The 13,782-nt window shown below is 34.3% G+C and overlaps 1 protein-coding gene across 2 annotated transcripts in view; it reads left to right on the forward strand.

The window, feature by feature from the left end:
• RABGAP1L (RAB GTPase activating protein 1 like) overlaps positions 1 to 13,782 on the forward strand; it is a 560,468-nt gene that overhangs the window by 344,920 nt on the left and 201,766 nt on the right. For both annotated transcript variants that reach the window (XM_074349821.1, XM_074349820.1), the window contains exons 16-17: positions 9,748 to 9,873; positions 12,111 to 12,254. In XM_074349821.1, coding sequence (XP_074205922.1) covers positions 9,748 to 9,873; positions 12,111 to 12,254 — 270 coding nt within the window. The remainder of the gene's footprint in view (positions 1 to 9,747; positions 9,874 to 12,110; positions 12,255 to 13,782) is intronic.

The raw sequence follows: 13,782 nt of genomic DNA on the forward strand, positions 1-13,782 counted from the left end.
AAGATTATGCTCCTTTTTAAGGTTAAATCACTACATGTGCACTATCACCTTGTATGGAAGCTTTCCAACTGCAAAAAATTATTTTTGGATAACAGAGAATGTCTAAAAGTATTTAATTTTTTCAAAAACTGTGACTAGGCAGAACTCCTTTGGAAACTAGTTTGACTTTATCTGATGAAGATATGCATACCAGGCAGTTTCAGTCCTAAATATGTACTAAATATATACTGTAGTCAAATTTATGAACAGGTTCACTGAAATGATCTATTAAAATAGTTTAAGAATCGGTGTTTGTAATAGTCAGACATCTCAAATGCCCACTTTTATAATGTCTAATATTAGAATTTTAATTAGACATTAAAATGGATAAATTGTGTTATATTCATATTGTGGAACACTATAAGCAATGTAAGGAATGTTTTATACTACAGAGTTTAATGGCAATGAATCACATAAATATAAGGTTTTAGTAGGAAAGCAAATTATGTATATCATTTGGTATGATTCCATTTAGTATAAAGTTCAGTAACAGACAAAACTAAACTCTATTTTTAGGATGCTACATAGATGGAAAAAATATAAAAAACACCAATGCAGTGATTACTGTTAAAGTCAGGCCAGTGATTTCTCTGAGGAGAAACTGGGAGTCATGACTCAAAGGGGACATATAGGGAAGCTTCAGGAGTATTAACGATGTTCTGGTTCTAAAGCTGTTTTTATTTCATCATCATTTATTCATTAAAGTATAAATTTAACTTTTATATATTTTTCTGTATGTCATATTTCAAAATAAAATAAGATTTAAAAATTACAAATCTTTTAGTGCTCCTCCCAAAAAAGACAAGTTTAAGATAAGATTTAACCAGGGGACTTAAGAAATATGAAGCAGATCTACTTTTTTCGTTTTCCTGAAAATAAAGATTCCGTGGAGTCCAGAGTAACAAAATAGAGGCTTCCTAGTGTCTCTATGTATTGATAAATAAAGGTATTTTTACCATTACATTATTTGGGAGTTTTCTGCTACATGTGACATGACCATAACTTAAAGTAGCTTAAATTAAAAAGGAACTATATTGGCTCGCATAATTGGGAAGTCCAGAGCATAGATAATTTTGATGTGGTTGAATTCCAGAGTTCATATTTTGTAGTCAGGAATCTCTGTCTCCGCATCTGTTTTAAATTTTCTTGCCTTAGTTTTATGGGCAGGCCACAGAGTAGGCAGCCTGGCTGTGGGCTCGCCCAGCTGTGTATCCTTTCAGCTTTGAAACTTCATTTAGAAGGGACCATCTTTTGCTATAGCTCCTGCATTTAAAAACAAACAAACAAGCAAACAAACAAGCAAACAAACAAACAAGCAAACAAACCCTGAAGGGCTGTGACTGGCCTGCTTTAGGAAACTGCCATCCTTGAATCAATTACTGAAGCCAGGAAGGTGGGGTACTCTGATTGGCCCAGCCCAGGTCTTGAGTCCACCTCTGTATTCAGTGAATGAGTCAGTTCCTCCTGAACAATGGAATGATTTTCCTACAAGAAAGGAGATTTTTGATATCAGATGATAAAGGGATAGGACGATAGATACATCACATTATCTTACAGTGATTCTTTACTCCAAGAGTTTTAACATATTTTTAATATGTCCTTCCATATTCCTATTCCTAGTCACCTTTTCCTTATAAACCCAAGAGATTTTCCTGTTCTGTGTTAATTCTTGCATCAGTGCTTTGGAGCCATTTCCTAGCATCTTCTCCCTGTGTCCTCTAAATATGCTCAAGACATTTTACTTTAAAAAAAAATTCTCTTTTGATCCTCCCATTTAGCTATCTCAGGTTTCTCTGCCCTTTCAAAGTTGAACTCCTTCAAAGGATAGTAAAAAGCACAACTGTGAATCTGAACTATGATTTAATGTCTTTCAAATTATATGACCTTGGGCAAGTTTCCTAAGCTTCAGTTTTTTTCCACTTATAAACTGGAAATAATATTATCATCCTTCTAGAGTTTTTATGAATACTGAATATCTTATGAGTGTAAGAGTAAAGAGTCTTATTTTGTATCTTGTACCAAAAGAGTGCAGCCATGGGATTAAATCCAGACTTTGCTTAATAGATGTGTAGTTATTGACAAAACACTTAACTTCTTTGAACTTCGCTGGTCTAACATTGAAAATGTAAAAATAAAACCTCCTTTACAGAATTTTTGTAAGGATCAAATGGGGTCATGAATGAATGCCTCTAATAATGGTAGCTGCTGCTGGTTTTTTCTAAAATTAATGATTATTTGCCCAGCCAATTTTCTTTTGGACCCTGGTCCCACCAGCTTATATTGATCACACATAGCAAACTAATATGTTGTACAGTATGTTTTATGGCTTACAAATAGACATTAAATTTAAATGTATTTTAGCATGTATTTGATTTAAAGGAAAATAAACAACCAGAAGTTTTCATTCTGTTTGCTTTTCAATATGGAAATGAAAAATGAAGACTCATAAGTTTATGATTTTCAGATAGTCTCACCTTTGTTGAAGAAAACAAAAAAATCAGTGGAATATTCATTACCTTCGTGGAGAAAGGTAGATTGACTACAAACAAGTGTGAAACACAATCACAATTAAATAGAAAATTTAAATAACGAAATTATTTCAAATTATCAACATTAATTTTACTTCAAAAAACATCTTGATGTATGTTACTTCAGGTAAGTCTTAAACACTTTTGAAGTACCTGGGCTGCTTTGTTTTATGGTTCATCACAGAGAGAAGCAGTGAAGCTTGGAGACTGGCTGTGTTCAGTGATGACCTCTGTTAGTACAGATGGCAGATCATTATCAGCATTTGTTACCAAACAGTGATTACATCATGTTTGATTCTCAGATCTGTGCATGTGAGGCAGGTATTTAGTTTTGTATTTCAGAGAGCCATAGATGACAATTTGATATCTTAAATTACAAGATTTAAATCTTTATCTCCCCCTTTTCCCAGTAAAATAATACTGATTTGTTGATGAAGTTCTTATACACAACAAAGATGGATATTCACTGTAAGAGACACATCAAGCTCTGACACCTTAATATTTTTTTAAAAATGTATTGTTCTTTGGCCTTGAGGCTTATGCAGCTCTGGAAGTTTTACATTGAGAAGGCTAAGGAACATCAATTGGATTGGCATTTGGGACTGTGGGTGTGTCTTGAAGTCACATTTGCATAACAACCTCATGCTTTTATTGGTTTATTTAGCTATCAAGTGCTACATAACAAATTACCTCAAAACTTAGTGTAAAACAACAAACACTTATGATTTCATAGTCTCTGGCATGGCTTAGTGGGTGCCTCTGCCTCAAAGCTCTTTCATGAGGCTGCCATCAAGATGTCATCCAGGGCTGTGGTCTCATTTGAGTTTAACTGAGGAAGGATCTACTTACAAACTGACTCACAGAGTTGTCAGCAGCCTCACAGGCTGCTGGCCAGAGGTCACTCTCAGTTCCTTGCCACATGAGCCTCTCCAAAGGGCAGCTCTCAACACAACAGCTGGCTTCATCAGAGCCAGCAAATAAGAGTTCATGAAAGTAGAGCAAGACAGAAGCCACAGTCTTTTTGTAACCTAACCAGGAAGTGGCATTCCATCATTTTGCTGTGTTCTAGCTATTGGAAGTGAATCATTAGGTCAGCCTATACTCAAGACAAGGGAATTACACAAAGGCATGAAGACCAGGAGGTGGGATCATTGGGACATCTCAGAGGCTAACACACCTAAATTGAGATGCTATAAGGCTTAATGGTTAATCCCAGAGCTAGACTGCCCAGATTTGAATTTCAGCTCTGCCAACTTCAGCTGTGTGACCTTGGACTAGTCGCTTACCCTCTCTGTACTTCAGTGTTCTCATATGGAAAGTGGGCATGATATTAGTACCTACTTTACAGGGTTCTGTGGGGATTAAAAGAGTTGGTATATGCAAGGCACTCAGACCAGTGTCTGGCACATTGTTAAGCACTGTGTAAATGCCTGCTGTTGTTGTCGTAAGTCAATAAAAATAGCAAAGTTTCAAAAAATAAATTAAAATATATTGTTCAGTGGTTTATTGTAATTTAGACATATCATTTGCATATCAGTGATAAATTGGGTTGTCTAGTTCAATGAAATATTAACCATTATAATAAGTTAGTCATTTTAATATATTTTTTAAAAAATAGATGCCAAAATATTACCTAGTGAGGGAACCTACTCCTGCAGTAAAGTGAAGTTTGACAGTACAGCTGGGTATTGATTCTCAGATCTTGATTGATTTTTTAATATTAATTGAGAGACGAGCTCAACAGCCAATAGAAAATACAAATAATACAAAAATGTCTTATATTTAGCATTTATAATAATATTTTAAAAATCAAGTATTAATATAGTTACACATGGGTTCCTCTTACTTCCACACCAGTCCTTTCCTTCTACATTTTTGTTGGCTCTTTCCTTTACTGTTGGCAACAGATTGCTCTGTATAAGTGACATGCTTTCATTGATAAAGACAGATGTATTCAGAGTTTTGCTGAAATTATCTTAAATATTTAACACTTGCTGTTTATTCTTCTCAAGTATACATGGAACATATTCTTGGATAGATCATATGTTAGGTCACAGAAAAAGTCTCAATAAATTCAAGATAGAAATTATATAAAGTAGCTTCTATAACAATATTATTAAACTAGAATTTAGTAATAAGAGGAAAATCCGCAAATATGTGCAAATTAAAAAACACACTCCTGAACATACAATGGATGAAAGAAGGGAAATTTAAAAAAAAACATTTTGAGACAAATTAAAACAGAAACACAACAAATCAAAATGTATGGGATACAGGAAAAGCAGTTCTAAGAGGGAATTTTAAAGTGATAAATACATACAACAAGAAAAGAGAAATATCTCAAGTGAACAACTTAACTTTATACCTCAAGGACCTAGAAAAAGTAGTACAAACTAAGCCCAAAGCTAGTAGAAGGAAGAGAATAAAGACTAGAAGACAAATAAAATAGAGAATAGAAAAATAATGGGAAAGATTAACAGAACTAGGAGTTGGCTTTTTGAAAAGATAAACAAAGTTACATACTTTTAGCTAGATTAACCAAGAAAAAAAGAGAGAGGATCCAAATAAATAAAATAATTTTTAAAAGAGGAGACATCACAACTGATGCCACAGAAATACAAAGAGTCATAAGAGACTACTATGAAAAATTATATGGAGAACCTGGAAAATGAATAAATTTTAAGGAACACACAACTGTTGCTATAGAAAATCTGAAGAGACCAATAACAAGTAAGGAGACTGAATCAGGAATCAAAACCCCCTCAACAAATAAAACCCAGACCAGATGTGTTCCCTGGTGCATACTATGGAACACTTAAATAATTAGTTCCAATCCTTTTCAGACTCCTCCAGAAAATTGAAGAGAAGGGAAAACTCCCAGACTCATTTTACAAAGCAGGCTTTACCCTGATACCAAAGCCGGAGAAGGATAGTACCAGGAAGGAAAACTATAAGCCAATATCCCTGATGGATGTAGATGTAAAGATTCTCAACAAAATACTGGCAAGCTGGATTGAACAACACATTAAAAGCATCATCTACCATGGTCAAAAGGGAAAAAAAAAGTAAACCATGATCAAATGGGATTCATGCCTGGGTTGCAAGAATGGTTCAATATATGCAAATCACAAAAGTGATGTGTCACATTAATTAGAATGAAAGATAAAAATCATATGATCATCTCAATAGATGCAGGAAATCATTTGACAGAATGCAACATCCATTCGTGAGAACTCTCAGCATACTGGATATAGAAGGCATGTACCTCAGCATAATGAAGGTCATATATGACAGGCCAACAGCTGACATCATACTCAGTGGTGAAAAGTTGAAAACTTTTCCTCTGGACATACAGGTGGCCAACAGGTACATGAAAACGTGCTCAGCATCACTAATCTTTAGTGAAGTGCAAATCAAAACCACAGCAAAATATTACCTCATACCTGCTAGAATAGTTATCATCAAAAAGACAAGGATTAACAAGTGTCGGCGAGGATATGGAAAAAAGGAACCCCCTGTGTACTGTTGGTGAGAATATGAAGTGGAGCAGCCACTGTGGAAAACATTATGGAGATTCCTCAAAAAGTCAAAAATAGAACTACCAGATGATCAAGCAAGTCCACTTCTGGCTATTTATCCAAAGGAAAGAAAAACAGTAACTCAAAACAATATCTTCACCCTATATTTATTGTGGCATTTGTTACAATATCCAAGACATGGAAACAACCTAAATGTCTATTGAATGACAGATGGTTAAAGAAAATGTGATACATATATATGCACGCGCACACACACACACATACATATATACATACATACATACACACACACACATATATATATATATATACATACAATGGAATATTATTCAGCCATAGAAAAGGAAATCCTGTTATTTTTGACAACATGGATGAAGCTTGAGGGTATTATACTAAGTGAAGTAAATCAGTCAGAGAAAGACATGTATGATCTCACTTATATGTGGAAACTGAAAAAAACAAAAATAATAAAAACAGTAGATTGGTGGTTATCAGGGGTGGGGGAAAGTAGGAAATGGGTGAGTGGTGACAGGTACAAACTTTCAGTTATAAGATTAATAAGTTCAGGAGATGTAATGTACACTGTGGTGACCATAGTTAACAATACTGTATGGTATATTTGAAAATTGCTTACCTACAAAAAAACAAGAAATTCTCACCACAAAAAAAAAAAAAAGACAAAAATCATAAGTACGTGAGGTGATGGATATGTTCACTGAACTATTGTGATAATCATTTTGCAATATGTGTGAATATATATATATATATGAAAATAAATCATCACTTCATACATCTAAACTTACACAATGTTATACGTCAATTATCTCTCAATGAAGCTGGGAAAAATTAAATGATATAAACTTACAATTAAGTAGCTTACATTAAAAACAGTGGTTAATACTGACAATTAATTACTGATAATTTTGCCACATTTTATTTCCTATACTCTTGAGATTGTTTACATCTGTTTTATATGTGTGACGGAAATACAGTATAACAGTGTGCTGCTGCGCATCACTTCTTAACTCCAGTTAATTTATTTTCTATTTTTGATGAGTTACGATAATGGCCAATTACCTGACTTATTGTTGGAATTATTAGTATTATATTTATTTGCATTAACAAAGTTATAATTTATTGTTATCAGTAGGTTTTTCTTCCATCATTGAAGTCATTTGTAGCCACCAGTAAGTGATTGTTGTTTACAGTTTTCAAAATAGATTTTTATCATATATCTTATGTTTTAAAATATCATCAGCCTTCACTCCGTTATTGACACTTCACTGAGGTATATTTCTTAAATATGCGTTGTCTTATTCTTCAAAAGCAAACCATTATAAGTCAGTGTGTGAACTTCCTTTTTACTCTACAGTGCAAGTGTCAATCAGTATTTGTTGTTTAGCTCCATTTTATTTTTTCTAGATATTTGTTTTCATTTTTAAAATCTTTGACATTTTTGCTAAATTTTTGTGTGCTACCCCGGTTGCTGCTATAGATAATACATTAATTGAAGAAAGAGAAATACCAAGAAAAACTTAACAGTACATGCTAAATAGATCCCATTTAGTCTTTAAACTACAAAGAGAAGGTTGCATTTCCACTTTCCAAAGGGTTATACCTATTTCGCAGTAGTTTCTCACTCGTTTTGTTAGCAGTCTTTTTCTGTCTGCACGGGGATTCATTTTTAGTCACTTTCATGATGAGATAGTATCTGAGATCCCTTAAGAGCTCATTATGGCCAACCTTAGTCTTCAGAGATGGTCAGCATTGATTCTACCCCAGCTAGATGGTATTTTATAGGTTCAGTCTACTATTTTCATGTGGCACATGAACTAACTGAAAATCAAAATCTTGGCCGTATTGCCAAAGCTAGTCCTGAAGGATGCTAGCAGCAACATTAACCGCCACAAAATCAAGTAGAGTTGCCTGTTTACTTGTCCTTTGTGGGGAGGCACTAAACTTGACTTCTGTATCTAGGACCTAGCACAGCGCATGCATCTCGTATGTTCAGTGACTGCATGTATGAATGCTGGAGGGCATTGAAACTTTTATTTGTGTTAATGATTTTTACCATATTCAAGGAAATAAAGGTTTATCCCTTTTATAAGATACCAGATGGTAAAATACTTAACTGATCATCACTCACTTAGAAACAGGGAGCGATTATAGGAATTAGGTTCTCTAGGGCTGGTTACAGCTGTCTTGCAGGCAGCTTGTTTGTATCGCCATTTTAGTAGAGATCTGAGAGGAAGACTAAGAGGCTTAGAACTTGGTGATAAGAGATGTATTGTAGGCTGTATGTGTGCAAGTTCATGTCCCTTGAGGCTTCAATGACAGATTGCTAAAGGGGTAAAAAATACAGTGTGCTTATATTCTAAATAACTGTGTACAAGCTGAAAAACATCTGCTAGCTTGAACAGCTGGGGTCAAAGCCAAGGCCCCCAACTCATAGGAAAAAAAAAAGAAATAAGCAAATATTTAGAGAAGCAAAGTGACAGCAGCTAACTGTACTTATTTAACTTGAGGAAATTTTATGTAACTGATTTATGTATTTCATGGTTTATAGTAGAAAACAGAAGTGGCCAATTTGTATAGGAACTTAAATAAACAGTACATTTCTAAGTGGGTAAATAGACCTCTCCTTGATTCAATTATTCAGGCAGGAAGTTAGTCTAACAAAGGTGTCAAATACCATAATCAGCCAAGGTCAGACTTTGAAAGAAGTGACATTTAAAGTAAATGTTTACATAATAGTTACATCCTAAGATCTTAAGTAGGGACAACAGCTTTTTCTGTTTGCTTGATATAATTTCTAGAATGTTGGGTATGTCCCTCTCAATTCTTTCAGCTTATTGATATCACAATTTAGAGATTTGCTCTTTTGACTTCAGACTTTATTCTCTGTTCAGATAAAAATATCTCTGGGAAGGTATATTAGATTTTATTTGTCATTTAAATCTTAATGAGAGAAGCTCATAAACTGCTGAAACATGTGAAAACTTTTTTATAGAAAGAGAAATAGCAATATCAAGAAGATTCAGGGAGGACAGTATCTATCAGAATTAGACGTACACTTTTTTTTCCTTTGACCCAGCAATCCCTCTTTTGGGAATATTATTGAAGGGAAAAAGCCAAGTGCATAACAATGTATTTAGAATGCTATCTTTTATGTAGGAAAGGGAAAAAATAAAATAAGAAGTGTAATTCTTTTATTTGCATGAAGAAACACTGGCAGGCTACATGAGAAATTATTAAGAGTAGTTAGGAGGTTATGCAAAAGGAGGGCAGTACAGGGATTAGCGTATATAAGGTAGAGAGGAGTGAGATTTTACCTTTATATTTTACATTGTTTTGATTTTTGAAACATGTGACTGTATTACCTACTTTTAGATGGCTTAATGAATGAATGAATGACAGGATGATTAAAATTAACAAAAGAGGGAAATTCATCTGAAGTGAGGAAGCTGGAAACTTGGAACACAGGTTTTACCTACATCACTGCAGAAAGGCTGGCTCTGAAGAATTTCTTTCACTCGTGGCCTTCAGCCAACAATGCAGGGGGCTACTAATATGGAAGAACGTTCCTGACATTCTGGTCAATGCCACACAGTCATGGTCTATATGTATATGTTTTCCTGTAGATGCCAGAGGAACAAGCGTTCTGTGTGTTGGTGAAAATCATGTATGACTATGGCTTACGAGACCTCTACAAAAACAACTTTGAAGATCTTCATTGCAAATTCTATCAGTTGGAGAGACTAATGCAGGTAAATAGATATGAGGAACTTTTATCACTTAGGGATTTGTTGAGTTACAGGAAAAGTCTAATTAAATTGAACAACAATGGTTTATGAAAATGTAGTGGAAAGTTACAGAAAATGTAAGTGGATTTGATTTCTGACCAATATCTATCATGGTCTTAATATCACAAAATATTTATTTAACTATTTGACCATTTATGAAAATAGTCTTCCGTTTAAAATACTCAACTCTAATACACTTTGGAGTGTGAATTTGGTGAGTTGAGTTAATGAAGAGAATGCTAAGTATTATTTGTAAAGAAATCAAGATATTCACAGAATAAAAACTGAAATCTTTAAGATTTTTCTCAATATTAATTAGCACCAGTACTATATTTATGTCCACATGTAGAGAACACTTTGAAGAGACAGAAAGATACTGATGAAATTAAAAACCACCAAAAATATTGTAATATAGGGACATAACTAAATTTTTTCTTATGTAATTTTTAGATGTCAATATTCACTATTTTATAATGTAAATGTATAAATTGATATGTATGAGAAATATATATTCTTTTATATATAGGTCATAAGAAAGATTGTGAGCAAAGACAAAATTATTGTTGAATGCCGATAAAAGGAATTACTGAGTAGCTTTGAAATTCTGCCTAAGGTTGTAAATCTTATATTTATAATGGGCCTCTGCAGCATGTTTATATGGCTTTCTCTATATGAGGTATTGAGAACCCAAGAGAAATGTGAAGAAAATACATGAATGGATTGATTCCATACTGGGGAAAGGTAAAGCGGTTGGGGAGGAAGGGCAATGGGGTGTGGCAATAGAAGTTACTGGTAAGAGCTCATTGACATGTGGGGAGATCCTTCTGTGTCCAAGGGGAAATGAAGCCAAGACTGAAAGACTAGAACAGGGGAGCAGAAGGTGGAGAATTTACAGTGAGATTAAGGACAGCTTTGTTGGGAGAATGAAATGCAGAAGATTAGAAAACCTCAAGTATGAAGAAGAAATAAAGAAGTAGGGGTGGGGAGGACGTCAGAAGAACTGTAAGCACAATGACAGATGGACACTGGGGTGGGGGAAGACTGTAGAAGAATCTGGTAACTATGGACATTAAAAGCAGTAGGCTTGTGGGGAGGGCATAGCTCAGTGGTAGAGCACTTGCCTAGCAAGCACAAGGTCCTGGGTTCAATCCCCAGTACCTCCATTTAATAAAATTAAAAAAAAAAAAAAGCAATAGGCTCTTTTTTAGAGATTTAATTCTTCCAAGTAAATATTTGGGATTCTTCACTTTTTTACCTTTCATTTACAAGAGTTCATATCTTTTTCAAAGGTCAGTATTCTTAAGAGCTTTGAGAGTCAAATAAAAGTACCTGCTAAATGAATAGCAAGTTCATGGTGCTGTGAAACCCAGACACATTTTCCTATTAGTACTTTTTTGTCTGTTCACTGAATGACCATTTGGACACCCCACTTAAAGCACCTGATGGGCACGTTGTTTTTCAAAGAGCATGTTGTACAAGAAGTGGGTTTTTGTTTTTGTGGTCTGTTTATGAAAACAAGACTAAAGCGGGCATTTGCCTTTGACCTTCAGTGATGGGACTAGCTGTGCTTATGCTTTATACTTTGCCTTCCGTGCTTTTGAAAAGCATTTACTTGTGTAACTTGGGGGGAAAGACAGAGCCAGCTTAAAGGTATTTTTAGGAGACACCCAATTGCCTACATTATGTACCTGCACAGTTTCTGTACTTTACCATTTTTAATATGTTGAAAATAGATTTTTAGGAAAATGGTTATGTTCTGAGGTTCGGTACCACAAGGTACCGAAGTAATGTTATAGAACCCAGAGGATGTTGATGTTAAACGTTCTCCAGAGAAAAGATACGTTTCTTTCCTGGCTGGTTAGGAATTGAACCCTGAATGGGGGTGCTGTGACTTGACCCTGGAGTCATGATATTCATCAGACTGCAGGTGTTCCGTCAGAGCCAGCATTTCCCAAGAAACAAGAACAGTCAAGTGAGCAAGATTTGATCTTTGTTATTTGTCCGTGACAAGTCTGTCTGTCTTTCCCTCTGCCTGTCATATCCCCAGTTCTCATCCCCTGTCGTCGCTACTATGTAGTCATATAAAATTCAGTGAATACTGTTGAGAGTGATCATAGCAAGCTTGTCGTAAATTGCAGTTGTGGCAGAAAGTAAAGCATCTTCAGTGTTCCTCACCCTCAGTTTTCCACTTTGACTTTCAGGAGCAGTTACCGGACCTGCACAACCACTTTTCTGATCTGAACCTGGAAGCGCATATGTATGCATCCCAGTGGTTTCTCACTCTTTTTACTGCCAAGTTCCCACTCTGCATGGTCTTCCACATCATTGACCTCCTGCTTTGTGAGGTAGAGTGACTCCCACCTCATACTTAAGCTGAAACAGAAAATAGTTTCTATTTAAAATGGTTTCAGTTTTCTTCATTTTCTTTTTTAATTAGCAGAGAACATTAAACCATAAATACTGACCAAAAAGTTCTATTTGAATTTTTAGTAGACTGTTTTAATTGCAATTTTATTATTCTTGAGAAATGACAATATTAAGGCATATATAATTTCTACAGAGTAAAATGAGGTAATTCAATTTGTGTCATTAAATTCTCAATAAGCCTCTATCTGTGTAATTATGTATTACTAATACAAAGGACTTGTAGAGTTAAATAAATGAAATTAGAATCAGGTATTTTTAATGGTAATGCAATTATACTCCAAGAGTGAATATAAATGAAAATTTTATAGTAATTAAACCCTCAATTCATAAGATATCTCTTCCTGTATGATGCTTGATACTCCTATCAGATAATAGAAAGGTGATAAACTAAAACATTTATATCACATAATTATATTTTTAGACAGTAGAATATTTCAAATATTCATTTGCAGAATTCCTTGGGTATCTATGTTTGTTTCTTGTTTTTAGTTCCTTAGATGACTGTATTTATTTACTTGACTCTTTTAAAGACATAAACAATCCTTCAAAATGTTTGATAGTCTTAGTAATGATAAGAAAGTTGCTGGATGAGAAGAATTTTTTTTATTGGGACTAGAAATGTATATGAAAACGTAACTGTCTTAATGTAAAAAGCTGGAGTAAGACTCAAAGGTATAAGCCTAATATAATCTATACAGTTTTGTATTACTGTATTGCTATTTTAACACAGAGTTTCCTCTTTCTTTAAAGAAGACTCTGACTCTTTTATCACCTTAGGAACTAGAAATTTAATTATAAAAATGAGATTTAAAAGATAAAAAGATAAAACATACAAACTATATAAAGCATCACTGTTATTTCTCAGCCTTCTGCAGCACTAACCGTTTCATTTGCAAGCATAGCTGGGCTTCACTCTTCAAAGGTTCCAGGTGACAGTTGCCCAGTGTTTGAGGATTGCAGGGTGTTTTGTGAGTGTGTAAACTTTTAGAACACTTGTAACATATTTTGATAAAGAAAGGTTGAGTGACTTGCTGAGGGTCACAGAATAAGTCCCTAAATTGCGAATATTACAACAGCCAGAGAACCTGATTGATGACATATTAATTCTCCTATTTGTTTTACTTACCAATCAGTTCTTAAAATGCCTATTTAAATTAAACCTAAAGGAAGAAACAGAATTAGGAGCCAAAACCTTATTCACAATCAAAATGGTGTGATCACAGTAAACACAAAGCAAATTAGGGCATTTGTACTCAAAACTCTACTTTGCCTGATTATCTGAATTGGTGCGGTGAACAGTTCTGATTCCTCTAATTTAGTTCAATACTCTTTGAAAATAAAAACCAAATTCATATCTGTTAGTTCTGTAATCTTAAAACAAGGTGATACTAAACGTTAGTTTTGGTAAATAAATATTTATAGGTCTTATTCATTGCACACTGAGCT

Source organism: Camelus bactrianus, chromosome 21 (genome assembly GCF_048773025.1).
Source record: "Camelus bactrianus isolate YW-2024 breed Bactrian camel chromosome 21, ASM4877302v1, whole genome shotgun sequence".
Lineage (NCBI taxonomy): Eukaryota > Metazoa > Chordata > Mammalia > Artiodactyla > Camelidae > Camelus > Camelus bactrianus.